The 26,588-nt window shown below is 40.2% G+C and overlaps 3 protein-coding genes across 5 annotated transcripts in view; 1 reads left to right on the top strand and 2 right to left on the bottom strand.

The window, feature by feature from the left end:
* The first annotated feature begins 1,542 nt into the window (after nt 1–1,542).
* fgf21 (fibroblast growth factor 21) lies at nt 1,543–3,064 on the top strand. Its single transcript, XM_061706537.1, has 4 exons — nt 1,543–1,791; nt 1,873–1,950; nt 2,043–2,146; nt 2,489–3,064. Exons 1-4 carry the CDS (start codon nt 1,650–1,652, stop codon nt 2,777–2,779), a joined length of 615 nt encoding a protein of 204 aa, XP_061562521.1. The 5' UTR covers nt 1,543–1,649; the 3' UTR covers nt 2,780–3,064.
* Nucleotides 3,065–4,730: 1,666 nt separating this feature from the next.
* Nucleotides 4,731–10,658, bottom strand: LOC133417830 (potassium voltage-gated channel subfamily A member 7-like). Its single transcript, XM_061705968.1, has 2 exons — nt 9,984–10,658; nt 4,731–5,665 (listed from the first exon to the last, which is right to left on the bottom strand). Exons 1-2 carry the CDS (start codon nt 10,638–10,640, stop codon nt 4,769–4,771), a joined length of 1,554 nt encoding a protein of 517 aa, XP_061561952.1. The 5' UTR covers nt 10,641–10,658; the 3' UTR covers nt 4,731–4,768.
* A 6,326-nt stretch (nt 10,659–16,984) lies between these two features.
* The window catches only part of kcnc3b (potassium voltage-gated channel, Shaw-related subfamily, member 3b), a 45,981-nt gene continuing 36,377 nt past the window's right edge, over nt 16,985–26,588 (bottom strand). For all 3 annotated transcript variants that reach the window (XM_061706382.1, XM_061706385.1, XM_061706384.1), the window contains one exon: nt 16,985–18,598. Coding sequence is in view for 1 of the 3 variants with exons in the window: in XM_061706385.1 (XP_061562369.1) it covers nt 18,585–18,598 (14 nt within the window). In the remaining 2 variants the exon portion in view is untranslated. The remainder of the gene's footprint in view (nt 18,599–26,588) is intronic.

The raw sequence follows: 26,588 nt of genomic DNA, 5'->3' as shown, positions 1-26,588 counted from the left end.
AACACAGTGGTTAATCCATCCATCCATCCATCCATCCATTTTCTGAGCCGCTTCTCCTCACTCGGGTCGCGGGCGTGCTGGAGCCTATCCCACCTGTCATCGGGCAGGAGGCGGGGTACACCCTGAACTGGTTGCCAGCCAATCGCAGGGCACATACAAACAGAAAACCATTCGCACTCACATGCACACCTACGGGCAATTTAGAGTCTCCAATGAATGCATGTTTTTGGGATGTGGGAGGAAACCGGAGTGCCCGAAGAAAACCCACGCAGGCACGGGTAGAACATGCAAACTCCACACAGTCGGGGCCGGGGATTGAACCCGGGTCCTCAGAACTGTGAGGCCGACGCTCTAACCAGTCGGCCACCGTGCCGCCACGGTGGCTAAATGTAGGAATAAATAAAAGAATAAAAAATGTAGTTACAGTAAATAAAGATTTAATTAAAATGTATTGCTCGTAAACGTTAGCAGTTCAACATTCAATGCTAATATATTGTACAAAAGAGTTAAATAGAAAGGAACTTTACTTCAGCAGTGAATCTTTCACGCACCACTAGTGCTACTGGTGTGAAGGGTCAAAGGTCATAAGTATGCATTATTGCTAACATAGTAACAATTTGTTTACATAATTGTAACTTGGACTATGTTGTCGTCCAACTAAATGTTTGTTTGCGACATCGCACGGTAACACTTGACTGAACAAGTCATCGAGGCGCATTCATGTCGTAATCTTCGCTCATTCGTGTTTGAAATGCGGTGAAGGTGATGTTAGGGAGGTTCCCGAGAAAGTACTTTTACCAGCAGACCGGCAAGTCATTGCACAGCTGCGCTCACGTAAACACAGTTTCCCGGTGTGCTCATAAATCCCTTTCGCCCACTCTTCCTCTCGTTGATCTCTTAAACAAACACCCATCAAACTAAGATAAACGCCCTTGAAGTGAATAAAGCGTTAGTCAACGCCATTGGACGTTTGTGTCTTGTCATTGATGCAGCGGATGACGCAGTATTTTGTGCAATTTTTTAAGTGGAATAGCGGAAACATGCCGTGGTTTACAGTAAGTTAGGTATCGCGTGCTCGACATGAAGAAGTAAAAATAAGAAGACGCTTTGGACTTGTTTCATTACAATAACAGACAAACATCATGTCGTCAAATATGGGACACCAGTAGTTCGAAATTAATACTTCATATCTTTCATTCGTCTTAATCAAATATCATAGATGTGAATGCAATTGTCTCAATTTGTACAAATAGTGAACATTCCTTATTTGGTTATTTATTTCTGATTTAGAAAAGTGGGTGGAAAGAATGAACACAAAGCGACACTACTGGGAATGCTAATTTCTTTTTGTTTTTTCACTCTTAAAAAAAATAAAAAAAAAAGAAAACATGGAAGAGGTCCATATATAGTCGGAAAGGTTCCGTTCAGCATTAAATCACACTTTAAATGTCTGAGTCATGAAGAAGGCCCTCCTTCTCCGGCTCCTTTTTAAAGGCACAAACTTCTTTCGAATTAACAGAAAAGAACTTGCTTTGCGGGGGCCAAAATATTCCTTATTGAAGTTATTTATATTGTGTTTTGCTTTGTAATTTATTATATTTATCAGGAATTAGTCTAAAAGAACTACAGTAGTTTCTTTTCGTCTCCAAATGTTTTGTTTAGCAAACAACACTTTTTGGAGCTTTTTCCTCTTCGCAATCCTTCTTCCTATCTCTCTGTCTTTTTATCTTGCCGACTCCAACCCGATTTTAGCATTTAACAGTCAAGTCAGAGAGGGGCATCTTTACACAGGTATTTCATATTTGACATTCGGGTCCTGTTCAATACAATCTTTTATTTAGGTGATTTGTTTGTTTGTTTTTGTCGTTGCAGAAAATCACAGACGAGGGATGTACCTGCAGATCAGCCAGGATGGGAGCGTGTCCGGAAGTGACGTTCAGACTCCTTACAGTTAGTGTTTTTGTTGTTGTTGTTTTTTTTTGGTTTGTTTCACTGATAATCTCAATGGACAACATGTTTATGTTGCGTGTGAATCTTCACAGGCGTGCTGCAGTTGCAGTCGGTGCAACCGGGCCGCATCGCCATTAAAGGTCAGAGGTCGTCTCTGTTTCTGTGCGCCGACAGCGGGGGCTCTCTGAGGGGACAGGTAAGCGAAGCCTGAAGTCTGTGTTCATAGAGTCTCAGTCGTAGTCATAGTTGAATCGAGCCAACTTGTCTCTTCCTGGTTGTTGAAGACGTTTTACTTTGAACCCAAAAGGGTTCTTCAGTTCTGGATTTTAGGTGTGGAGCCCCCCTATTTATGGCTCCGGTGGGTGTGCCCGCTGGGAGTAGTTACATTCGGGTGGTCGTTATGGTTATCAGGTGTTGCTGGTAAATGCCCGCTTTGCATATCAAGCAGCCTCGATTCAACTTTTTGCAGAAAGTCCCAGCAGAGGCCCTCCCTCCCTACGACTGACGCTTTACATGTGTGGCCTTGTCTCTCACGCAGACACACTTCTCGGAGGACGACTGCACCTTCCGAGAGCTCCTGCTGGCAGACGGATACACGCGCTTCCTTTCCCCGCTCCACGGATTTCCCGTGTCGCTGCCGTCCAGGCGTTCCCCGGATCGACACGCCGTCCCCTTCACCCGATTCCTGCCACTCAAGGATACCCTTCCGAGGGAGACCGCACCGGAGCGGGCGCCGATAAGGGAGACCTACTTCAACCTGGACTCTGCCGACCTTCTTGGAATGTCTCAGGATTCCGTGCTCAGTCCTCAGTTCTCAGTGGAAAAGTGAAGAAAAGGAAGTGAATTGTATGCATTCACAGGTGAATTTTTTTTTTTTTTTTTTACATTCGCCTGATTTCAGTGCAGGTGGTGGCTTCAGTTCCCACATAGTGATGGTGTGAATGTGGGTTGTGAATAGTAGTCTGTCTCCATATGTGCCCTGCGACTGACTGGTGACCAGTCCAGGGTGTTTTCAACCAAAGTCAGCTGGAGTAGGCGTCCGTTCCCGGGGACACTGAATAAGCGGTACAGAAAATGAATGGATAGATTTAAAAATGCCAGCTGTTTTATCATATGTGACTAATTTTCTTTGTGTTATCTTTCGAAGTAAATATTATTTTATTTAACTTATTTAAGTGTATGTTTTAAATGTATTTATGATTTCTTTTTTTTTTAAATGTGTGTTTTAGAGTGACAGTGTGTTTGTGTCTGAGCAATAAAGATTTACAGAAGAATGCATGTTTGTACCTCTCAGGCATTTTGTGATTCTGGAAAACATTTGAATGGAAATAAACTATTTCTCCAACTATTTGAAATCTTTTCGTGTTAAATTTGGATCCATGTTACTCTGGCCTATGGGGATGATGTCACTGCTGATAATTGAGTGGCTGTAAGTACCAGTGGTGCCTTGAGATATAAGTTTAATTTGCTGCGTGACCACGCTCATAACTTGACTGTATGTGTTGATGCATTTGATGTTAAAAAATCTGTTCTTTAAAGTTATAACACTGCCACATTCGTTATTATTATTATTATTATTATTATTATTATTGCTATTCGTTAGGCCATCTGTGGCATTTCTCATTATGCATTATCATTAAACGAGCTTAGTTAAAGGCAACGTTATGTGGTTGTTTTAAATACACAACGCGCAATTGTCTATGTTTCGTGTTTAGTTTGACAGTAAACTTAAACAGGGAGTGGCATTAAAAAAATGGAAGCCTTTATTTTTCTGGACAATTGTTTACTATATGCCAAACTGCTGCTTGCTCCGAAGTTCACTGCCACCCTATAGCGCTCATATCTCAAGTTTCCGCTCGCAAGTCAATGCAAAAAAAGAAAATCTGATGAACGACGGCCAGTATCTGGAAAAACATCGTGGTAGTGGGATTTTTGCTCGGGGCTTCGATCCATCCTCAAAGTCAACCGTTCAAATCGAATACTTCACCACATTCATTTAGTAATGATGTTAGTGCTGCTTTGGTGGTGTAGGAATCGTGTTTTTTCTTTTTTTTTTAACTGTAATAAACAGTATGCGACTGTGTACGCGACACAACACAAACCAGCACACACAGTATTGAAGTACACGTGCCTTCCATGGGTCATCATTGTCATGCTATGGGAAGAAAGGCTTATGTGTTCCAGGAAAATAGAGGATAAAACAGCTTATAAGGTAGTACTATAGCTGTGCAGAAGGTCCGACAAAAAGACGTCATTTAACGTGTGACTAAGATCAGTGTATAATACACAATAGGTATAATTTACAAATAACCACCACTTTATTCGAGAAAATTAATAAAAAATATAGAATTTATTCAACAATTGAGCAAATAACAGAAATATTCGTGTTCAACACAACTATGTTGCATCAATCCTCATTAAGTGTTGCATTACAACGTGATAAGGTCAACTGACTCAGGTCACATTGGCATCAATGTGAACTTTGTGTATGACCGAAAGAATGCCGAGAATCTTGGCTTATTGTACGAGAGATCTGAGTGTTTGTAACATGAGTTTTCATATTAGAGCGCGTCTTAGTGTTTCCAGTTGAAAATATGCAAAGTGTCAAAGTAAGACGTCTTAGTGTCTGGACGCGCACATTCTTAAAGTCAAGCAAAAACAAAAGCTTATTTGTATGAGGGAACTTGTGAACATACAAATTCTACACATTCTGTAAGACATTTGACTGAAATTAAATAATAAAGCAAACGTTTTTTGTTTTTTTTTCTATTTCCCCCATTTTATCATATAGTTTGTTTTGTCTTGGAGAACCTCTTTTTCACACTTGGGTGACCAACGTTTCCCTTAAATGCATATTTCCTTCTAATTCAGCACTCTGCCCCATGTTACTCAGAACGGTCCCATTAAGATTATTATAGGTGCCTCCAATGTCATAATAATCCCCCTCTGGATCCCCATATCCCTCTTCTGCTTCTCGCCCCTCTGGTTCCTCGTTCTCCCACGGCGAGCTCGTGACATGCTTGTATCGGGATCGATCCTCGCATTCCGTCTCCCGGTGGTAGAAGTAGCTGAAATTGGACACTATGACCGGCACCGGTAGGGAAATGGTAAGTACGCCTGCAATGGCGCACATGGAGCCCACCAGTTTACCCCACACTGTCTGTGGGTACATGTCGCCGTAGCCCACTGTTGTCATGGTGACCACAGCCCACCAGAAAGCATGCGGTATGCTGGTAAAGGCCGTGTCGCTGTGGTCGGCCTCGGCGAAGTAGATGGCACTGGAGAAAAGGATGACGCCGATAAAGAGGAAGAAAATGAGAAGGCCGAGTTCACGCATGCTCGCCCTCAGCGTCTGACCGAGGATCTGAAGACCTTTGGAGTGACGGGACAGCTTGAAGATCCTGAACACCCTCACGAGCCGGATGACTCTGATAATCGCCAGGGATGTAGCCGGGCTGGCTTCGTTTTCCCTGGCCAGCTCTGTTCCCAGAGTGACGAAATAGGGTAAAATGGCGCTGAAGTCGATGATATTCATGACATCCTTGAAGAAGTGCATCTTGCTGGGGCAGCAACAAAAACGCATGATGAGCTCGAAAGAGAACCAGCATATACACACGGTCTCCACCATGAAGAAGGGGTCCTGGAAAACATTGGGGGGCGGAGGCATGGTCTCGGATATGTTTGTTTCTGGGCCGTGGTGCTTGTAAAAATACTCCTGGGATGGTGAACAGATCCACAAACAAGAACATTTTAGAATCGGCATTAACCGCTATCAATACAACAGAAAATGTATACGAACTGTAACAAAGAATAGCTCATTTTACGTTTGATTCTTTTCACACTTTAAACAATGGAATGATCAATAATGGAGGTGAGAAAACTTTGAACAAGAAATACATCGTAAAATGTTACTGAAAGTTTAAAAACACAGTTGCCTGATCAGAACACTGCACACACACATCATAATATTTAGTCTATCCAATTTTGAAAATGAAATGTATTTTGGTCCTAATTTATTGTTCGCACACATTTTTTAAGCACCTTGTGAACGCAGGCACTAATGTTAGCAGTTGCTCAATGACTAGCAAAAACGAGCAACAGGTAAGGCTTTGACTTTTTTCCTCTCAAAAGCGCCTCAGTTGAGTCCTCTCCACCTTTCGAGACGATCACTTGATGCAAATATGAATACTGTAATCGAGAAGTTAGCTGGTGGATAAACAGTTGTTGTGGAAGAGGAGTTGGGATGGAATCTCAGGAGCTTGAAAAGCTCGCCTTAGCTTGCATCAGTCAAACCTCACTTATGCTACAAACAAAAAGTAAAACATTCAAACAAATGGCCAGACAACTAACTCTTTGGTAAATAGAAAGCAAACACTTGCTGCTTTCAATGTTTTTGTTTGTTTGTTTTAGCTCAAACTAATGAGAGACTTGAAAATGACTGAGCTAGCCTGCTACTTCCTAAGCTCAGATCAAACAAAATAAGATGGTGCGGGTCACCTGCTTGTCCGACTCGTACCCGGAAAGCACATAAACACGTTCGGCAAAACATGAAACTGTTTTTAAAGCATGGCTATATTTAACTCCATTTTACACACATCCCGCTGGGATAGCGTTTTCTCAGTATTCTGATAACTATAACTTCAGTATGTTGTTCACCATCTCATTGGCTGTCACTTTTGGCAGGCATCATGAACCAGTTGCCATTTGTGGCTTTCCATATCAATCATAGCTACCCGGCTCTCTCTTGCAGTGCACCTGTCTTTCTATTCTGTGTGACAGTTAGCGTCACATTCATGGTTTGTGGCAATTTACAGTTACGAATCGGGCTTGAAAATGGACAATGGGTGTAAATGTCTATTGCGTGGAAGCCACAATGGTTGTTCGATTCGACTTTGACGTGCATTTTGGATGAACTTTTTTTCTAAATGACATTCAGTAGCATAGCAGGTCAGCGACAGTGTTTATTACGAAAGGTGCATATCTGGCCTGTAGTACGGGATCATCACCTCAGAGGGCTCTCCTCAAGCTAAATATAAGCTTGAGAGATGTCTGAAGAGAAATACGAGAGCGCCTCGCTGGACCACTTCCCATCCATCTCCACATTCATCACCATCCCATAGCCTTGATTGCCATTGCAGTTCGGTGGGCCTCCAACTGAGCTGACTTGGACTGGACCACGTTACAGTACTTTCCTGGCAGAGGCAGAGGAGCCTTGCGCTGCAGCGCTGAAAGAATGCGCTAACATGACCTGATGTATTCTACTCTTCCTGTGAGACCTTTTAATCTTCTGTTCTAAGCCGGCAAAAGACTTTGGCAGTGCTTCGCCGATGTGTCTGGTCACTGTGCGTGACCTTTTCTGTGCACACCTAACCCTGCGCTTTACTCATCTCCTTTCATTGCATCTAGGCCTCACCCTTCTTTCCAAATCACATTCCTGAATTCACGCATCATAAATATAATAGGGGTTAGGTCATGTACTAGTCCAGTGTCACTATTTTCCACTCACAGGAGAATAAACTCGCAGCTTCTATTTAGAACCAAGAAGTTAGAAACTGCCATCTAAAAAAAATACATGTTTTTTTAAATACACGGTTACGCTAGCTTAGGTAGTTCATCATGCAAAATTACATTAAAACCTAGCATTTTTTAGAGGCTGAACAAAGATGAATGTCGAGCTGTAAATCATATTCATATAGTGATTCTGAAATCTCTTGAGGTTGCTGTAAAGTGAAAATAAATCAAAATTTGAGACACCACAGAGAAGTGTTGTTAGCAGCCTTTAAAACATTGATAAGTACTGTACATACAGTACAGTTCAATGAGGCTTCTACATTATGAAAAAAAACAAGCCACTTGTCGCCGCTTTTCAAATGCTGTGGACGCGTGAAATCATGAATAAAAAATGGATGCTAATCGTCTAATAGTCTAGCAACTTTCAAATGCCTACAAATTCCTTTATTTTTTTTAGGCACGAAAACATATCTGCTTCAAGCCTCCGAATTGCTGGAATATAAACCACCGGGTCATCGCGGGCATTTCGACGTTACGACGAGAGGCGCTAGCCACCGGCTAGCCGGCGAGCAAACAGACTTCCTGGATTCCTATTGGCCGGCGAACAGGCGGCGTGCTCATCTGCAGCATCACTTCCTCCTCACTTGGGAATTTAAATAACGACATTGAGCTGTTCTGTAAATTGTGGCATTCAGGGAAGATGCAATTTCAGGGTGGAGGCCTTGCTAGCTGGCTAACTGGACACTGTAGTGGTCGAAATAATATCGAAGTAACTCGCCATTGTGCCGCGTAACCAGTGATCCAAACGAAGGCGCTCAAGTTCTCGCGGTGCAGACTCATGCCAGACGCCAAAGCGTATCACTGGGCGCCATTTTAGCCATGCCCAAAAATCAGGAAAACTGAAATAATGAAAAACAGTTTAAAGCTATATCTCCGCAATCCACTATATGCGGAACGTTGTCACGTGACCAAAAGCGGAAAACAATTTAGCGGACTTCTTGTGTATGCTGCACTAACTAGTAGAACTAGGGGTTGATACCGAACTTTCTTTATGGCTGGTGGCTTTCGGACAAAAGTTTAAAAACATGCATATCATTAATTTATGCAAATATGATATGATACAACGTAAACACGAATGAAGCCTTAAACATCAGATATTGTCATCTTTGGTGGCTCTGTGGTGACATCTTATGTTAAACAAAAGACACTGTAGAGCAGGGGTGTCCAAACGTTTTGCAAAGAGGGCCAGATTTGGTCAGGAGAAAATGTATGGGGGCCCACCATTCGGCCTGACATTTGTCGAACCATTACCATTGTAAATTAACATGTAAATATGTAACTGTATCACTTTGCTGTCTGCAGCTAGGTCGATATTGCAAATGAGAATCTGTTTTCGATTGCATTACCAGGATAGTTAAAGGTTAAAATAATAATAAATTAAATACAAATGAACTATTTTATGAAAGTTGACTGAAATCTTTCAGAAACATGTATTTATTGATTTTGTTTTAACAAATCACATCCCAGTGCATTTTGACAAAGAATAGTATCGTGACTATACTATTCTGATTTGACGATAGTATCGTCAAATCAGATGACAGAAATTTGACAAAACTGTGGTTTGATCATCACAAAAAATCAATTCACTGAGACTCGTAGCTCGTCTTTGAAGAATTTTTATTTGAGTCACGCGCTCTTGTGAAAAAGCGCTGCTGTGCTATCAAAACAGCTTCCAGTGGCGTCAGTTTTTTGGCGCATTCGTTCGCCGTTAGCTTGTCGTAGTTAGCATGTTTCGTCTGGTAGTGCCTCTTAATATTAAATGATTTGAAAACAGCCACAGTCTCTTGGCAAATTAGGCAGACACAGTTGTTTCGTATGTCAGTGAAAAAATCCACTTGTCCTGGACACGGCGGCCCGCGTTGTCAACTTTCCTCTTTTTAGTTTCAGTTGCCATTTTAGAAATGGGCTAAAAACATACCACAGGGGTAAAAGTTCACACAGGGGTCACGCGACGAGAGCGCAGCCTCAGGTCTAATGCCACCCTCTGGTGAAATATAAAATGCCTTTTTTTTTTTAATGTATGTGTGTATTGTTTACTGTGGTAAACTGTGCTGGCGGGCCACATATCATTGATTTTATGACCATGATGATTCGGGCCGGAGGAAATTTGGACACAGGCCGGATTTGGCCCGCGGGCCGGACTTTGGGCATGCCTGCTGTAGACGTTTTAAATTCATACGGGTGCTTTGTCCCAGTCCCATTCCACCATTTTACCCGTACCGGGAGGTAGTGTTTTTTACCGTTTTGCCGAATGCGGAAGTAGGTTGAGCATATACCGGATTGAGCACTTCACATTTCTCAGTCTTCGCATGTTCTAAGAAATTATCTTCAAACGTGTGTTGAGAAACAAATTCAAATTCACAAATTCACTTGATAGGGTCTTTAACTTCAAAGCTTCAAGGTCAAACGTCATTAGAGCTGGAGTACACCTCTTCATCGTCATTCTATTTCCATTCACATACCTCTCGTGTCTCTTTGTCAACGCGGAAGTCTGGCAGCGTCTCCAGGCAGAAGATGAGGATAGACACCACAATAACCATCACGCTGATGATAGCTATGATGCGTGCGGCGGACGAGGATTCCGGGTGCTCAAACAGCATCCAAAGTTTTTTCTGCGTTTCGTTGGAGGGCAACGGCCTCTCTTCCTCTTTAGAAAAGCCTTCGTCGTCCTTGAAGCGGTTCATGATGTCCTCTCCCAGCTCGTAGAACATGAGCTCATCCATGAAGATGTCCAGGGGGATGTTGGCGGGCCTCCGAAGCCTCCCGCCTGACTGGTAAAAGTAGAGGATCGCGTCAAAACAAGCCCGATTTCGGTCCAAGAAGAGTTCATTTCGCATTGGGTCAAAGTAGTGTGACCGTCTTTGAGGGTCACCAAGCATGGAGTCAGGGAACTGGGCTAAGGTGCGAAGTTGGGTTTCATACCGCATCCCCGAGACGTTAATCGCCAGTCTCTCACTCAGTGGCCATCCGCGCCTCTTCTTCTCCTTTTCCTTTGTTTTAATCTCCGTCTCACCTTTTTCCTCGATGTTTAGTTGGTTTTTCATCTCTTTATATTTCTCTCCATCGTTTTCTTTCCTCCTGGCTCCTATTTCCCCATCCTGTTGGTCACTACTGTCCATCCCGTTCGGTATCACAAGTTAAGACTGCTTTGGAAACGTCTCTCCTGAGGATCTGTTCAACAGCAATTTCTTGGAACCACAGTGATAGTCCCATGAGTTGATACGGTTAATTAGCATTGCTCATGGCATTAGAAGTAGAAAAGGCGCTATTGCAACAAAGGGACTTTGTCTTGTAAGGGAGAGAGAGAGAGAGAGAGAGAGAGAGAAAAAAAACAAAAAAAAAACACATAGACAAATTTACCCAGAATAGCAGCATTAAAAAATGCAAATCAGTTGAGACCACAGTCCACTGATTGATTTGATAGTCAGATAAAAGGTTTCTACTCACTCAAACCAAACAATCGCTTGGACTCTCACATTGCTCCACTCCTGTTGTTTTGCGGGTTGTTTGTCCATCGCTCTGTCATCATGTCCTTCAAATTGTTGTCTATCAGTCCCTAATGGAGACTGTCAATCCTGCTAAACTCTGACCAGGTTCCGCACAGACTCCAGCACGACTTGTTTGCTCAGGGAACATCCGCGGTCTTGTCCGTCTGTGTCGCCTGGCCATGTTTGTCCAGTCTTGAAATTTTTCAGGAATGCTGTTCTGAAGAAATTCAATCTCAGTTGAATGTCTCCAACACCCCCCTCACCCCTCATTTTAGCAATGGGGCAACCTTCAATCTCCGCTATCAAATGTCACGTCTACATGGGACCCCTTGGTGTTGGCTTCACTAACAAGCTCAGCACTCACTACTCTTCTATGCAACCCCCTCCAAAACCTTGCAGACAGCCTGGCAGTTTGTTGGCGCCCATTACCACGTGGCTCCTGACCTGTCTCCAACATGCCTCCTTCAACCTTGACTTCAAGAGTATCAGGTAAAGTCTCTTATGTCAGTAGTTGTAAAGACATGGTGTCATCTACAATTCAATTTGTTTGTTCAACTAAAAGACTTTACTGACATCTACTCCAAAAAGTAATCCATGTTCGAGTAGAAGTCATTATTCGGTTGGCATTTTTTCATTTTGAGATTTGTTTGCAACATAAACAGCCATATAAAATGTACTGTAAAGCCATATATGAACAATAAAAAAAATAAAAAATAAAATAAAACTTAGGGCATCATTAACGCTTTCATAAATAAACATATTACTATCAGTGCAATAAATACTATTGTTAGAATATCATTCATTTTTATTAATATAGTAACTGACCACAGGGTAAAATAATGAAACCCAGTCTGTAAACACTATTTGTAATGATACTATCTATTGCAGTAGTGGTCATAGGAAATTTAGTCTTGGTGTGTAAAACATACCTTAACAGTCTCCTCTTACCCCTTCAACTCATCACGGCAGAGAATTTATGACCACTAGAGGGAGATAGAGATTGGGACCAAAAGAAGAGGGGGGTTGAGGTTCTGCCAACAACTGCTGCATTTAGTCAGAGTGGGGGGGGGGGGGGGGAAACATGGGAAAATGGGCTGTTACATTTTATCGTCCACATCCACACGCATAAATGAATGTGCTTACACTGTAATAAATACTTGTAATGACCACCCTATGAGGGCAGAAGGTGCATCTGTGTGTCTAAAATGGCTCTGAGGGATGTAACGTTTAAGCCAATGAAAAGCAATCAGGAGCTATTGTGATTTCATACTGTATATCATAGATTAATACCCATGATGAAGACATATGACTCATCAGACCACAATGCTGTGCTTTTTCTGACCTTTTCTTCATGAGACCATGACAAAATCTTCCAAATACATGTGGGGGGGAAACAAAAAACCAAACATCATACCTTCAGTGAAACATGGCGGTGGCAGCATTATGCTTTTGGGAAGTTTTGACTCAGTTGGAAGTGGGGCCTGTGACAAGGTGGATGGAGTTATGTAACGTTCAAATTTGCGTTAGCACCAAACCTTTAGGCCTCTGCTAGAAAGCAAAAAAAAAAGTTAGGAAAGCCCACCTGAAATTTTGGGTAGGGTTAATCACAGGCACTTTATGGTTGCAGGTGTATGTTTCCTCCCATTTATCCTGAGTTTCAATCTGACTGGTTAATTCCGAACACAGCCACATCCCAGTTATGAGGGTGTGCACACTTGTGCAACCCCATTATTTCAGTTTTTTTATTTTTATCTATCCTCTCAAAAAGAGGTTATGGATTACATTAATTGTGGCAAACATTTTGAAATGATTCTTACATCACAAAAACCTGAAATTTAAACAGCGGTATGGCTTTTTATTATATCCACTATATATGCGTTTCTAGCCCTACAGTCAATATGTAAAGACCCTGTGTATGTTGCCAACTATTTCGTATCAATTTCAAAATGTTAGGTTGGGATGGCTCCATCATATATAGCTGGCCTCCGGTCTTCATGACATCACTTGCTGAACTTCATCGTTCTCAAGTGTCGCGACACAGTTGCAGTCAAATCACAGCCCAGCATCATGTGACATGTCTTCAGTTTTCAGGCGCTAAAAGGCTCAAATGTGTATTCTGGCTAAAACAGGAGGCCGGGCCAAGATACAGTAGAAGCTTGTTGGAAATATATGTCATCCCAATACATCAGGCCATATCCTTGAACTTCCAATTGAATGTGTCATCTTTCACTTTCTCATTGTGTTCTCACTTCAAGTCGGATTACATCCATCACCGTGCGGCGGGATCGTGTACCCGACTGGAACTCTCACTGTCAGCACGCTCACACGTGTCGCAGAATGTCCTCTCCTGAGAATTTAGTTGGAAGTTTAAGCTCTCAATTATTAGTAATTCATGGCTTTGGCCGCAATTTTAAGGGTCACTGCGCCAGTGATACAACATATTCCACAAAAAGTGTCTGAAATGTTCCATATAGATGGCTGATATGACAGATAAATGCAACATTTCCGTGGTTAGGGGGCTAAAGCTTCATAATCATTCATTTGTGAGTGTCAGTTTTGTATCCCACTAAATTCTGGTGAAGGTCACAAACAAACTAACACAAAGGTCATCAAATTTTCCCCATTTATTGAAGTTCATCTCAATGATTCGAAGCAATTTTCAACGTCTCTGGAAAAAAAGAAAAGCATCTCATGACTTATAACCACTTAATTCAGTCAAGCTGCTATGGAGATTGGATTCACATTAGTTCGTATTGACATTCATACATTTTTAAGTCTCAGTTGTAGAAATATGTGAAATTATGACACTTTTATTGATATGTTTCTATTTTTTGTTCTCTCTCTTCAAAATATAAAAAGATAGATCATGAACATTCCGTTGAAATATACTTTATACAGTTCTCGATGTGTTACGACATTTCAAAAATAAAATCCGGATACCCCAGTGACCACCTCGTCTTCCTAATTCTCTCCCTCTTAAGTCCGCAGCGCAGTGCAGTGACTCTCAGTCCAGTTTGAACTACTTAACAATGAACAGAACATCTTTTATCTTTGGAAATCTTGTGTGGATGCATGACGTCGGTCTGCAATATTCCATGTGCGGATGTCTGATAATGTACATCGTTAGAAAAATCTTTGATGAGATTTCTCTGGACTCTCTATAATGCAAAATAATGTTTTGTTTTTTTTTTCATAAAGCCAAGACACACAGTCCCAAATATCTGCGCCCAAGAGAGCATTACAGTAAGTGTCAATCAGTGGCATTCCTGGTGCAGATTGCATACAGTGTCTTCAAGTGAAAAAAAACAAAACAGAAACATTTAAATACGAACAGGCACGTAACAAAAACATGAATTGTGTTTTTGAGAGCACATGACACCCCAAAGGCGACATGTTATCATATTTGAAACTTCAATCATACATGAAGGAAAAAAATTGTACAGCGCATTCGGTTAGAATTTATAAAACAAAAGGTTGACTTACATTGTGCGGTATTGTGCACTACAAATGGAAGGACATCTTTTTTTTTTTTTTTTTTTTTTGTTCTGGAACCTGCCATTGTCGTTGAGCATAATGTGAGCAAATGTGATGATTAAATAAGAAAGAGACAATTCTTGGCCTGAGACACACACACACACACACACACACACCTGGGTGACGAGTTTCTGCATGCACCATTTTGACCTCTGACACAGTCTTCGACCACCGCAGCTACAATTGCCTTTCAAGATGGAAACTGGGAAAATAAATAAATGGACACTTGAACTTTTCAGGACACCCAACAGACACTTTCTGTTGCAACCAGACGAGATAGACCCTGTAAACACCAGCGTAGACTTGTTGAAGTTTACTTGGGACACTGGCGAGCCTTCCGATTTGCAACATTTCGGGAATGCAAAAGAAAAAAGCCGTTCAGCTACCCGAGCCCCGAACCAGCAGGGCCTCCGTGGAGGTTACTTGGAAAACAACAAAGGATCAATCGATCAGTTAACCCCCATCACCTCTTGGTGGACACTGGGATCTCCTATCTTCACCTAAACGCCATTTGACTGACATCATTTTTGGAAGCTCTGGGTCTCTATTTTGACTGTAACAAGTCGGTTGGGATGCTGGATGATGATGCGAGACCATCAAAGACCGCCTTATAAAACAAACCCAAAAAAAAAAAAAAAGATACAAAATAAGACGAGCTACCTTTACACACTGCGTGTTGCCATTTGCCTCTGGGAGGAAGACGTTTCTGCTCTACGACACAGCACAGTGGTCATCGTTTTTTTTGTTTTTTTTGTTTTTTTTAGGATAATGACAAACAACGGCAGCTAAGAGGCTATGTCAATACTCTGTCCCCCTCCTCTCCCGCTTTTAGACGATCAAGTCTTGATGCATGCGTTTTTTTTTCTGTCTCTACACATCACTGTGGGGTGTTCACATCATTACTAAAATTGATCATGTTAGAAATAAAGGAGCTAACCACCTACTGTACGTCCACACACGTCATCAACACAACCTGAGTCCTTAAAACCAAACTTTGGAATGACATTTGGTTTCATGCAAACCTGAAATCTCACCTAATATCTGTTTTGATTAAACTGGTATCTGATTTCATTATTAATACACTCTATATATACACACAGTGGAACCTTAAAGGCCATTTAATTCGGACACCAATAAAAATGTTCAGAAAAATATATTTCGAAAGTAGTACAAAAACATTGTGACGACACGCGAGATATAACTTGCCCCACTCGAGTTAATTTCAAATTGTATCAAAGGAGGGACACATTTAGTTTTTTCTTCGGCTTTTGTACCTTTTCTAACATTTAAAAAGATGGTGCAACCTCAACGGGGCATGAAGAGAAATATGCAAACAGCAGACAAAACATAAGCAAGCAGACTTGACATTTAAAGCATTGTGTGTGTTAATGTTGCTTTAAAAAATTGCCTATTGAGTGAAACCCCCGTTTATCACTTGAGATACGTTCCAAACCCACCCGTGAAAATCCACAATACTGTACATAGGGACCACATAATGATGGCAACTGTTGACCAACGGTGACCCCGACAAGGTCGAAGTCAAGTTTCGTCATTCCGCGAACAAATCGGAGGTCGACCGGCGTCCCGGATTATGTTTGACCTTTAAGGTTGCCACTATATATATATATATATATATATATATATATATACACGCGCACAACAATCTTTATCTTTCGCCCAAGCAGAACAGAACCGAGCCCATCGAGTCTCGAAAGCTACTCCATCCAGTTTGCACTGCTACAGTCATGACTCAACTTCTCTCGTATTATTGCCAAAAAAAAAAAAAAAAAAAAAAAAAAAAAAGATAAATAAACTATGAATGTTATTCAAGCAGTCAAAGTACAGAGAGCTTTCCTGTTTTCGAGCTGCTGCTGCTGCTGCTGCTACGGTCGACTTTGCACGCAACCTAACGGTGGGCAAAGTCTCGGATGATGACAGATGTTAGGAAAATATACCGTGTTCAAAATAGTCAAACTATTTTAGTATGGATGCCAAAACCCTGGAATGAGGAAAGTAGGGCAGTAGAAGCAGAGAGATTTCATCCAACAAAAACAGTTCAGGGTGTACGTTGCAAACATACGTTTCAATATTCACATTTTTTTTTTTTACTTTTCAAAACAAAATATATCTTCTCTTTCATTAGAATCTTTTTTTAAACATGAATTGCATATAACATTTTTTTAAAATTCATTTTATATATATGTTTTTGTATCTCTAGCACCCTTGTCTTCAACTAAGGGTTTGCAGAAAGGACAGTCATGCAAAGTAGTCATGCTGGTAAACAAAGTTACAAAAATGCATCATCTTTTCCCTTCCCCGCCCCTTCTTTGTTGATCTCGGGGGTCCATCCATTCACTTAGATGCACGTGTGTGTCTTTGCTCTGTCTCTCCACAACTTCAGTTCGCCACCCAATTTTTCCCCAGGATTCTTTTGCATCTGACCCCCCCCCCCCCCCCCCCCCCACCCCCCCAGCGCTATCTTCCACTTCCTCTCATTCCATCCTGGACCAGCTTCCTATGCCATATCTAGATTTGTTTTATCAAAATATAGATTTGTTCTTCATTTTTTTTTTTTTTTTTGTAAACTTCTATGCTTGGTCCGCTTCTGCTTGTTGATGGCTCCGCCTGCCGGGCCGTCCTCATTGTGACGTCGACCCACCAGTGAAGTAGCCCGCTGGCAGCAAGAGGTACCACAGAGTGATTCTGGGCAGTATTCATCTGGGGGTCCTTGTGCCTTGTTGGCAGTGTAGGCCTTTGTGTGCGTGTGTGTGTTGGGGGTTTATTAATCTGATTGGTCCCTTTCAAATTAATCCTTTCCTGCTAATGGGCAGTTATATGGGGTGTAAAAAGTGTCCTTGTGGCAGGGGACAGGGAGTGGAGGGGACATGGGGTTGCTGTCCATTCTCCTTTTCATTAGAATTCAAGCAATCTTGTTATTGGACCCAAGACGACAAGAGTCATCTCGAGCTCACGTCTCCTTGAGTCTATTTTCCGCTCCAGCCTGGATCGTTCTAAATTTTGCTTCAATGTGCTTCACTTAAAAGAGGAGCGAATGCAAGTGGCAGTTCAACCCTAAATGGACTAATTTCTGCTAATCTAGATGACATCACAGAAGGTCATTCGGCAGGATCGCAAACCCCCCCCCCCACCCCTTTTTGCAGTACATGAGAGAAAACGTCTTGTCATGTCACGGCAGACTAAAGGTCAAACCACGTCGGACGCGGATATGCTACATGGGTTTAATTTAGTCGTAGTAGCTTTTAAACGATCGCTTCATATACGTGTTTTATAGAAGTGAATGGAAGACAAAGTTTCAGATGCAAGTGCTAAACTTGATCTTTATGCGGGTCATTCGTTTGATCGTAATTTTCCTTGAAGGTTAAGACCTATGTCTCTCATGTACTGTCAGGGTGTTTTACTTCTTCACTGGAAAGGATCTCGAGAGGGCCGTGACATCTAAACTGCATAAATCCCTCGCTCTCCTGTCAGGTAAAGTCGTTTCCCAGCCAACAAATGCTACAGTGTTAGCAGAGATGCTACATTGTTCATTCAGTCCCTTGTGAAGACAAGTAGTTTTTTGTTTGTTTGTTTCTTTGTTCCAGAAACAGGTAAAGTGGGCCACAGAACAGGTGATGTTTTCAAAGTGATCTGGAATGTGCCATCGGGAGTCCCTTTTTTTTTTTTTTTCCTTCCTCCCAAAGTGTGTCAGTGCAATGCTCAGTCAATTGGCCCAAAATGGGTGGGGGAGAAAAAAGAAGAGGGGGTGAAAAAAAAAAAAAGAAGGTCTGTCAGATAGATGTCAAAAAAATGTGGTCATCGGAGTTCCGAGAGGCTACTTTGGTAACGACGTGAGCAGGAGCTGACCGTGTGAATTTCCAGAATTCATGATTAAACGTGTGGCCCCGCTCTCTTTTTCTCTCGTGTCACGCCAAAGATCTCCTGTAAAACGTCCATCCACGCCACGCCCGCCGCCTACGTGGCTCCCGCCGCAAATATGCGTTAACCGCTTAATGACTCCTCGTTACAGAGAGAAGGCCAACGCTAGAAACTTAACACTGTGAAGACAAGAACAGAAACCCATGAATAATCACACTCAGCTCACAATCAATCAATGCACAGCAGGAATGTGAAACATATTCATATGAACACATTTTAGGTTGGTTTACAGGAGTGTTCAACTAATATAAACCAACCAGCAGTGGAACTTAAGCATTTTTGTTTTGGGTGTTATTTTTGCCAATTGCATTTTTTTTTTTTTTTTTTTTTTTGCATTTCGATCAAGTAGGGAAGTAATTAGCATTACCTGTGTACACTGCCCTTTAACTGTCAGAATAAAGTGCAACAATTTGAAATGTACGACAACAAACTTACAAGCATACAGTCAAACGTAAGCTTTGTCACTTACACAAGAAAACACAAACAGTGACATTACATCTGTTGTAACACAATGTTCCCCAGTCAGCTACGCCAATAAATGAAGCTATTATGTTATAATACAAAACCTTCATGGAATGCGTGTGTCGGTGGGCGCGGGCGTGTATGAATGCAGAAATATCCATTCGGGTGATATGTAACATGTTTTTCTGACAGATGGACACACGCAAACAAACATGACGTCGTTCGTGGGCATATTCAAAGAATTCCTAGTTGGAGAACAACAAATCTTGTGAAATTAAATGCCACCAAATGCCCTGTTGAAGCGATGCATTTAGCAAAAACGGGCACCTATCGTACATGGAAAACGTTGTAATTTGTAGCATACAGGTCTTGGATGTACTAGCAAGCATGCTTTGTTTACAGGGAGATTCAATACTTCTGTAACATGAAGACAAAACATACAAGTCCCACTTCATTATTTTCTTACAAGCATAAAATATACACAATGCTGTTATTGTTCTTCTTTTTGGCTTTCCCGTCTTCTGCCAACGTTGTCTTCAAGGAAACGCTGCATTATCAACAAAACAAACAAAATAACACAATACATTCGAGCTCGTTGCACAATGGAGAGTAACAACCAAGTTTTTAAAATATCATTACTTGTAATATATTTATCTCACTTGAATTTTTTTTAATCTGTTTATTTAATATTGTCATATTTAATTGTTTTCCCCCCACTGCCATTGATACATTTTTTTGCTGGCTGACTGATTAAAATCTTGGATGGCCACGCTCTCATAGCGTCGGAGATGTCTAAAATAAACTGAATGTGGTTCCTCGCCAAATAAAGTATTTACAGCCACACATTGTGGAAATAATATACGGTATGAGTCATTTATTATTAGACATTATAAGATTAAGTTTGAAGATGAATTAGAGGTCGGTCTGCAAAGCAATGTGACCTGTTTTATTTCAGCAGATATTGGTCAAACTGGCCTTCTCAATACACAATTTGATGATAAAAAATATATATAATTCTAAATGATAACTATCATCTTGCTTTCCCCCCCAAACACACCACAGGAATGCGGTCATGACAACATGTTTAAGATTTAGAGTGCTTAACAAATGCATTAAATGTCAGGTTCAAGCCACAGCTGCTATAAATAAACAGCATTAAATACCCCAAAAAAATGTATGTTTCTGGAATGGTTATTACACCAGTATGTACAAGCGTTAGCTAAAATATCATTATTATTGTTAGCCAGGAATTTTCTAATTTACTGTTTTACATACATAAATAAATAGTAAAGCACATTTTTGCCTGTTCAGAATGTCTACATAGTACATATATCTTTATCCAAACAAGCAGCATAGATTTTCCATGTTGTAATTAATGGAAAAAAAAACACAAAAGTAGAGATACAGCTTTTTGGCTGGAGCAAGTCAGCCATATTTATGGAGTATTGATAGCAGGCTCCATCCTTGTTTATTCTCACTAGGAACATTCACACAGGCTCATTGAGAAGTACAATAAAATAGTCCAGTTTAAACACAATTTTTGCACAATGTCCTAGAACTTAATTTAAAAATGTATGAAGCTAATTGTCCAACACAGACAATCTATTATATTTCATATGACTTTAATGTAACCACATGTGTAGATACAGACATGTACATGATAAATACTACCTACCGGTGTGTGAAGCATTGCTTTGAAAGTACAGTACATACAATTTAGCTAGTTAAATCTAGCTAATGAGTACAAACTCCTAAACTGACATCAGAGCCTCAAGGGGCCTCATAGAGGCACTTACATCTATCTGTTGTGCGTCTTCAAACTTTGTCTCATAGCCACGTTTCACTACATTCCCAACACAATTCAAGATAATGCTAATGTCAGCAAATACAGTATCGATATTCACAGACACATTTCTTTTTGACTGCAAAACAGACATTCCCCCCCCCCCCCCAAAAAAAAAAAAAAAAGAAGGAACACCATTGTCACATCCACATTGTGGAAAAAGGAGTGTTTGTGCTTGAGTGTTTACAGAGGCTTGTATGAACTGAGAGCAAGCAAGTATTATGTAGCAGACTAACAAGGGCATTGAAGCATGGAGCCACAGTGCCCATTAGCAGAGTACATTGTTGTTCTTTCCTCCAACTTAAATCAAATTGAAAACTTATTTCCCCGGAATTCCCTCCCTTTTAGTGTGCGTTACATCAAGGAGCAGATCATGATTGAACTGCACCAACCAGCACAATTGAGTTCTTTCTTTCTTTCTTTCTTTTTTTAAATTTACTGTGATTGTAAACGCAACTAAAAACCTGCACATATGCACAATCCTCCAGTAATCTTACAAAGCCAGACATGCATTATTTAGAAGCATTCTAGATGGCAAAGTCTCAACGTTTATTTCGGAAGCACAATGAGTTGGGTTTTCTTTTTTGTCAGGATGAAATAAGCAATCATCACGTGTCACTCGAAACGAAAATGCAAGTGTCGTCTAAGACCTGAAGTCAAAAATAAGATGTTTGAAAAGTAAATAAAACTTTTTAAATGTACCCACAACAACAAAAAGACCTTAAAGAGAAGACATAAAAACAGACAATTGGCTCATTTTCTTGTACTCATAACACTGATTTGTAAATCTGTGCATCTTTTTTTTTTTATGTGGAAATATGACATATTTACAAATGCATGTGCAAAGTTTGTTCTCCAGCATAAAAGAATATTGCACGTTTTCTTGCATATGTAAAGGAGTCAATGATTTGACGGTAAATAAACCTGAATGCATTAATATATTTATTATAAAATGTGATTAATAAATAATGTTTCATTATTGCACTTTCTTTCTACGAGATTAATGTCATATTTCATTTGCTTGGCTCACTTGTTTAGTCAGAACGTCAAATATTTCAGTCAGTACCGGAATTTAGTAGGATTTGTTACACAAAAAGTTAGTAAAGTCCAGTTTGGCCTCAATTTGATGCACGGCTTTTGTACAATTTCAGACAAAATTCTCAAAAGAACCTGTTTAATTAATTACCTAAGTTGTACTATTTTCAATTAAAATTATTTCTATTATTCCTGGGAATTGTTTTACATTTTTTAAATATTGTTAGAATTTTTTGTTGGGTTTTATTCAATTGATGTGTATGTATGTGTGTGTCTGTGATTCCCAACCACATTTTCACTTAATGGGTCCAAGAATTACACAAATACTGTTTACTCAACTATCTATTCTATCAACATATCCTGACAGGTAAAACAATTAAATGCTCTTCCACGAGACGGCAGAGGATACGGTGAATATAAAACATCTATACACTCCTGTTCAAGTGCCAGCTTTTTGTGATATAAAAAAAAGACAAGAGACAGAGACAAATCATTTCTAAATATTTAATGGTGTGATGAAACCATTGTTGGATTTTTTAGATCTATTTCCAAAAGGTATTTTTGGCGCAAACAAAAGACTACTTGTCATCAAAAGAATACCATTCTACAGTGAAACATGGTGGTGGGGGAAATCATTTTACTTTTCACTTTCGGACTGCTTTTCTTTTCTTGGGCTTGAACTGTGGCCTTACACGAGGTGATGGGAATTCTGAACAGTTCGAACAGTCAGCGCGCGCACAAAATCTTCAGGCTTTTGCTAGAAAGCAAACCAGTGTCAGGAAAAGCCTACTAGAACATCTGAAATTGGTTTGGGTTTGGTCAGAGGCACTTTAAATGGTGGCATGTGTGTGCTAGCTCCCACTTAACATGAGTTTGAATGTGATTGGTTCATTCTGAAAACGTCCCAGGTATACGTGGGTGTGCACACTTTTGCAACCACATCTCTGTTATTTAGTTTTTCTTCTATTCTTGAAAATATTTTTATTTATTATTATTTAAATCAGTTGTACAGATTATATGTCACATTACTGGTGTATCACGCTTTGAAATGATTTAGCTTGGTCTTATTTTTTATTTTATTTTTTTACTGTATATCACAAAAAAAAATGGCATCTGAATAGGGGTGTGTAGACTTTTTTTTAATATCCAAAGCAAAATAATCTGTGTATTCACAGATTACATTTTTGATTGGTGGTGTACAGTGAGATATTTTTTTTTTCATGTAAAATATGCGCATTGGCTCAATAATAGGTTGGGAATCACTGGTGTTATGTTATGTTATGTTATGTTATGTTATGTTATGTTATGTTATGTTATGTTATGTTATGTTATGTTATGTTATGTATTGTGTTAATGTGCCACGGCTGTCCTCTGTTATGATCTGCTTGTTCCATAACACATCAGATGACAGTCAACAATACATTTTAATAATTTTTTTTAGGCTGTGATACAATTCCATATGCTAAGCACTGTGTTTACATTTAATCTAATAATTATCCTGAAAGCTTTATTTATTTACTTTTTTTTTTTAAACCCTATTTGCTAACCTGACACTTGCATCATAAACCATTAGCGTCACAAGACAAGAGGTCATTCCGTCTACATTCAAGTTCACGTCATCTTATTGCTATTCTGTTTTGACCGTGCGACCTGCGATTTTGAACGCGAGTCGGGCCCGACGAGCCTCTCGTGCAGCCTCCCCGCTACAAAATGGAGGGGATGGGGGAACGGCACCGGCGCAACGGGCCCGGTGCCTCGTAGCTTTCGAAAGGTGGGCTCGTGATGGGAGCGAGCCGAAGAGACGAGCCGGACAACCCCGTTACGTTCGTGAGACTGCGAGATTTCTCGTAGCTTGTAGCTACGGTATGACATTGGTTTACGACGTTATGTTTTAACACAAACAAAATGGATGTCATCATCAAGTGTGTTTGGAGAACATTATTTTCCCATAGTCGGTAGTTTCGATACAAGATTTCAACATGAAAAGAACATTTTGAAAAAAGAAGCATGTCAGCGAAAGGAAGACAGTCCATTCAAAATGTCATTAAATCATAATGACATAAAAAAAGGACAGACAGACACAGACAAGACAGACAGGACAAAACAAGAAAATGCGAGTTATGATATGTCTTTTTTTTTTCAAAACAGAAAAGCATACGATTTCGATCGACTAGCTTGCAGCATACGACCCATTGAATAAAGCACTCATCGTTGCATTGCATGTGTTATGTACAAGTGCTCTATACAACGCTGAGCCCAGACAGTAGAAAATAATCCCAGAAAGTTGAAAATAATTCCCATAAATGATGCAATAGGAGTTGACCACATGAAGCTTCGAGGTCAATACTTTAACTTTTTTTTTAAGTGCAGTTCAGTTGTATTTAACTTTTAAACATTTATTCAAGAGCAATTTTTAATTTATGTGTCATACGTTTTGACTGAAACATTATTTTAATACAATTTTGTCTTTCTATTTAAGCGCAGTGTTAATGTTCAAACTGTGAATAACGTTACAGCGGCTTACAATAATAAATATGATTTTTCTTTTTTAAATACCCATGTATACGTGGCCTCAGATTACAAAACGCCGACAAGAAAACCATGTCTAACCTTTTATCACTCACTACAAAATGAAGCTTTTGGATATTGTAAACTTCCTATGGTCAACTATAACAAAAAATAAAATAATATTTTAAAAAAAAAAGTTTTTTAAGTTTCTGTGCCCACGAGATCCTGTTACATGGATTCTTTTTTTTTTCCACAGTGGGAAATGACACACAATTGTTGACTTACTGACAAAATTCTGTCTTGTGTCCCTTCCCGCTGTGGATTTATTGTGTAGGAGAGCATGCAGATGTGGAGTTGGCAGACTGCGCATTTTTACTACGCATTTTTCATTTTGGATTCAAAAAAAAAAAGTGCCAATAGAAGACCAAAACAAAACAGTGCTGCAGTGCTTGAGTGACGCTTTGCTTGATCCAACCATATATATATATATAAGAAAGTCCTTTCTTTTCCTTTTGTTTCCCCCTTTCTTTTTTGACTGACTCGCTTGAACACATTAGCCGAATGGCAACTCAGTAAAGCAATTGATGATTTTTTCTATTTTTTCTAGGGCAGAACTTTTCTAAATAAATAAATAAAAGCTGTTTCAGGGAGATTTTTGGAATCGCATGGCGCCCAAAAGTCGCGACAAAAGTGTACACGTTCATATAAAACACCTCACAGACTTTTCTAGTCAATGCAATCTTTTTTTTTCTGTGCGCGCAGCTGGTTAAAATGTTTATGTCATTTCAAAGACGGTTTATTGCTTCTTTCAGGAAAAATAGAAAAATACTTGTTCATGCCTTGGTTGTTAAAAAATACAATATGCAGTTCACTCTAAAACAGTTGCGAGCTTGTCAGCCATGTCCTATTTGTGAGTTTGAATACTTTTAAGTTGAAATACTAACTTTGAATGATAGGTGAATGTCTTGTGTATTTATCTTCTTTAAAAGGGTGGAATAATACCCAAGTTCAAAAACACATAAATCCCAAAGATATATAATGTACAGTCACCGGACACCTCATTAGGTACGCCTACATCTCGAATTATATGATGAGAGAAAAATCTTCTTTTACAAAATATTTTTGCTCAGGTTTGATCTGAGGAGTTGTTTTCTTCTCTACTTGTCCCAAATATTACGTTGAATCAGAAACACTTGTCAAGTGTGATCCAATGAGCAGTCATGTGTGTGAAGATGAATTACATGAATGAATGATGTTGTGAGTATTTTCATAAATACATACATAAATATTTCCAAAAGATACAGTATTGGATTGTTGATTAATGCCAGTTTAAATTAGGACTACAAACTGGCCCTTTTCGTGTTTTTATGTATGTACATTATATATGCTCATCGTGTAGCTCAGCCACTACAGTCTGTCACAGTCAACTCATCGCCGTGGTAACGAGTGCATTTACTTTAAAAAAAAAAAAAAAAAACAACTCTGTGGACATTGTCGCATAAGGCCCAAGCCACAGTCACACGGCACTTTATGCTAAGAAGAGGAGTGCGGGTACCTACCGACAGTCAGACTTTAAGATACACTCGCACTGCAGTGGCGGCCTGGAGATGGAATGGAAGAATGAGCGTTAATCGCGGAAGGTGAAGCTGATGGAGAGCGAAGCACGAAGAGGAACAGAAGAGAGGAAAACACTGCAAATCGTCTGACCAGACTCTCAAAGAAAAATGAACAATAATCGAGTAGTTCGGAAAGAAATGATACGCGGTTCCTTCAACAGCGGCACGTTCATTCGCTCAATTGCATTCTACAGGTTATTAGTGTTACAGATTTTTTTTATATTATGCACACCGTATCATTCTGACACGGGATCGGTTGCATGTTAAAGACGGTGCGACTCCTGTTACCCGTAATCAAGCCGATCGATCTGCTCGTGACCACAATCGCGATCGTAGGGCGCAATCCGCGGCAGGAAGTGCGACCACTTTATGAGGCACACCTTGTGTGTAATTCAATATTCTGCTGACAAAGCACGTTTCAGTTGTTGACACAGCCGTAACGGTCATATTTGAAGTCATCAAATGTGGTTACAGTGGCTGGATGAGTTGTAGTATTTGATTAAAAGTGGACCAAATGTATTTAAATACCAGCTTTAAATTTGTGATGTAGGCTGGTTTGCAGTGGTGGGAAGTAAAGTACAACTATTTCTTTGTTGTACTTTAGGTATGTGTGCTTTACTTTGTGTCTTGTTTTTTTCTGCTGAC

This window comes from Phycodurus eques, chromosome 19 (assembly GCF_024500275.1).
Source record: "Phycodurus eques isolate BA_2022a chromosome 19, UOR_Pequ_1.1, whole genome shotgun sequence".
In the NCBI taxonomy this organism is placed as follows: domain Eukaryota; kingdom Metazoa; phylum Chordata; class Actinopteri; order Syngnathiformes; family Syngnathidae; genus Phycodurus; species Phycodurus eques.
Note: the sequence above shows the minus strand (reverse complement) of the source record. Positions and strands in the feature narration are given on the sequence as shown.

What these genes read in the sequence shown, in the direction of transcription:
- fgf21 (XM_061706537.1), top strand. Translation starts at nt 1,650, where the DNA reads ATGTTTTGTTTAGCAAACAACACTTTTTGGAGCTTTTTCCTCTTCGCA. An exon ending in AGAGGGGCATCTTTACACAG is followed by an intron (nt 1,792 to 1,872) that starts GTATTTCATATT and finishes TTGTCGTTGCAG; the next exon opens with AAAATCACAGACGAGGGATG. An exon ending in GGGGCTCTCTGAGGGGACAG is followed by an intron (nt 2,147 to 2,488) that starts GTAAGCGAAGCC and finishes TCTCTCACGCAG; the next exon opens with ACACACTTCTCGGAGGACGA.
- LOC133417830 (XM_061705968.1), bottom strand. Translation starts at nt 10,640, where the DNA reads ATGGACAGTAGTGACCAACAGGATGGGGAAATAGGAGCCAGGAGGAAA. An exon ending in TTGACAAAGAGACACGAGAG is followed by an intron (nt 5,666 to 9,983) that starts GTATGTGAATGG and finishes TCACCATCCCAG; the next exon opens with GAGTATTTTTACAAGCACCA.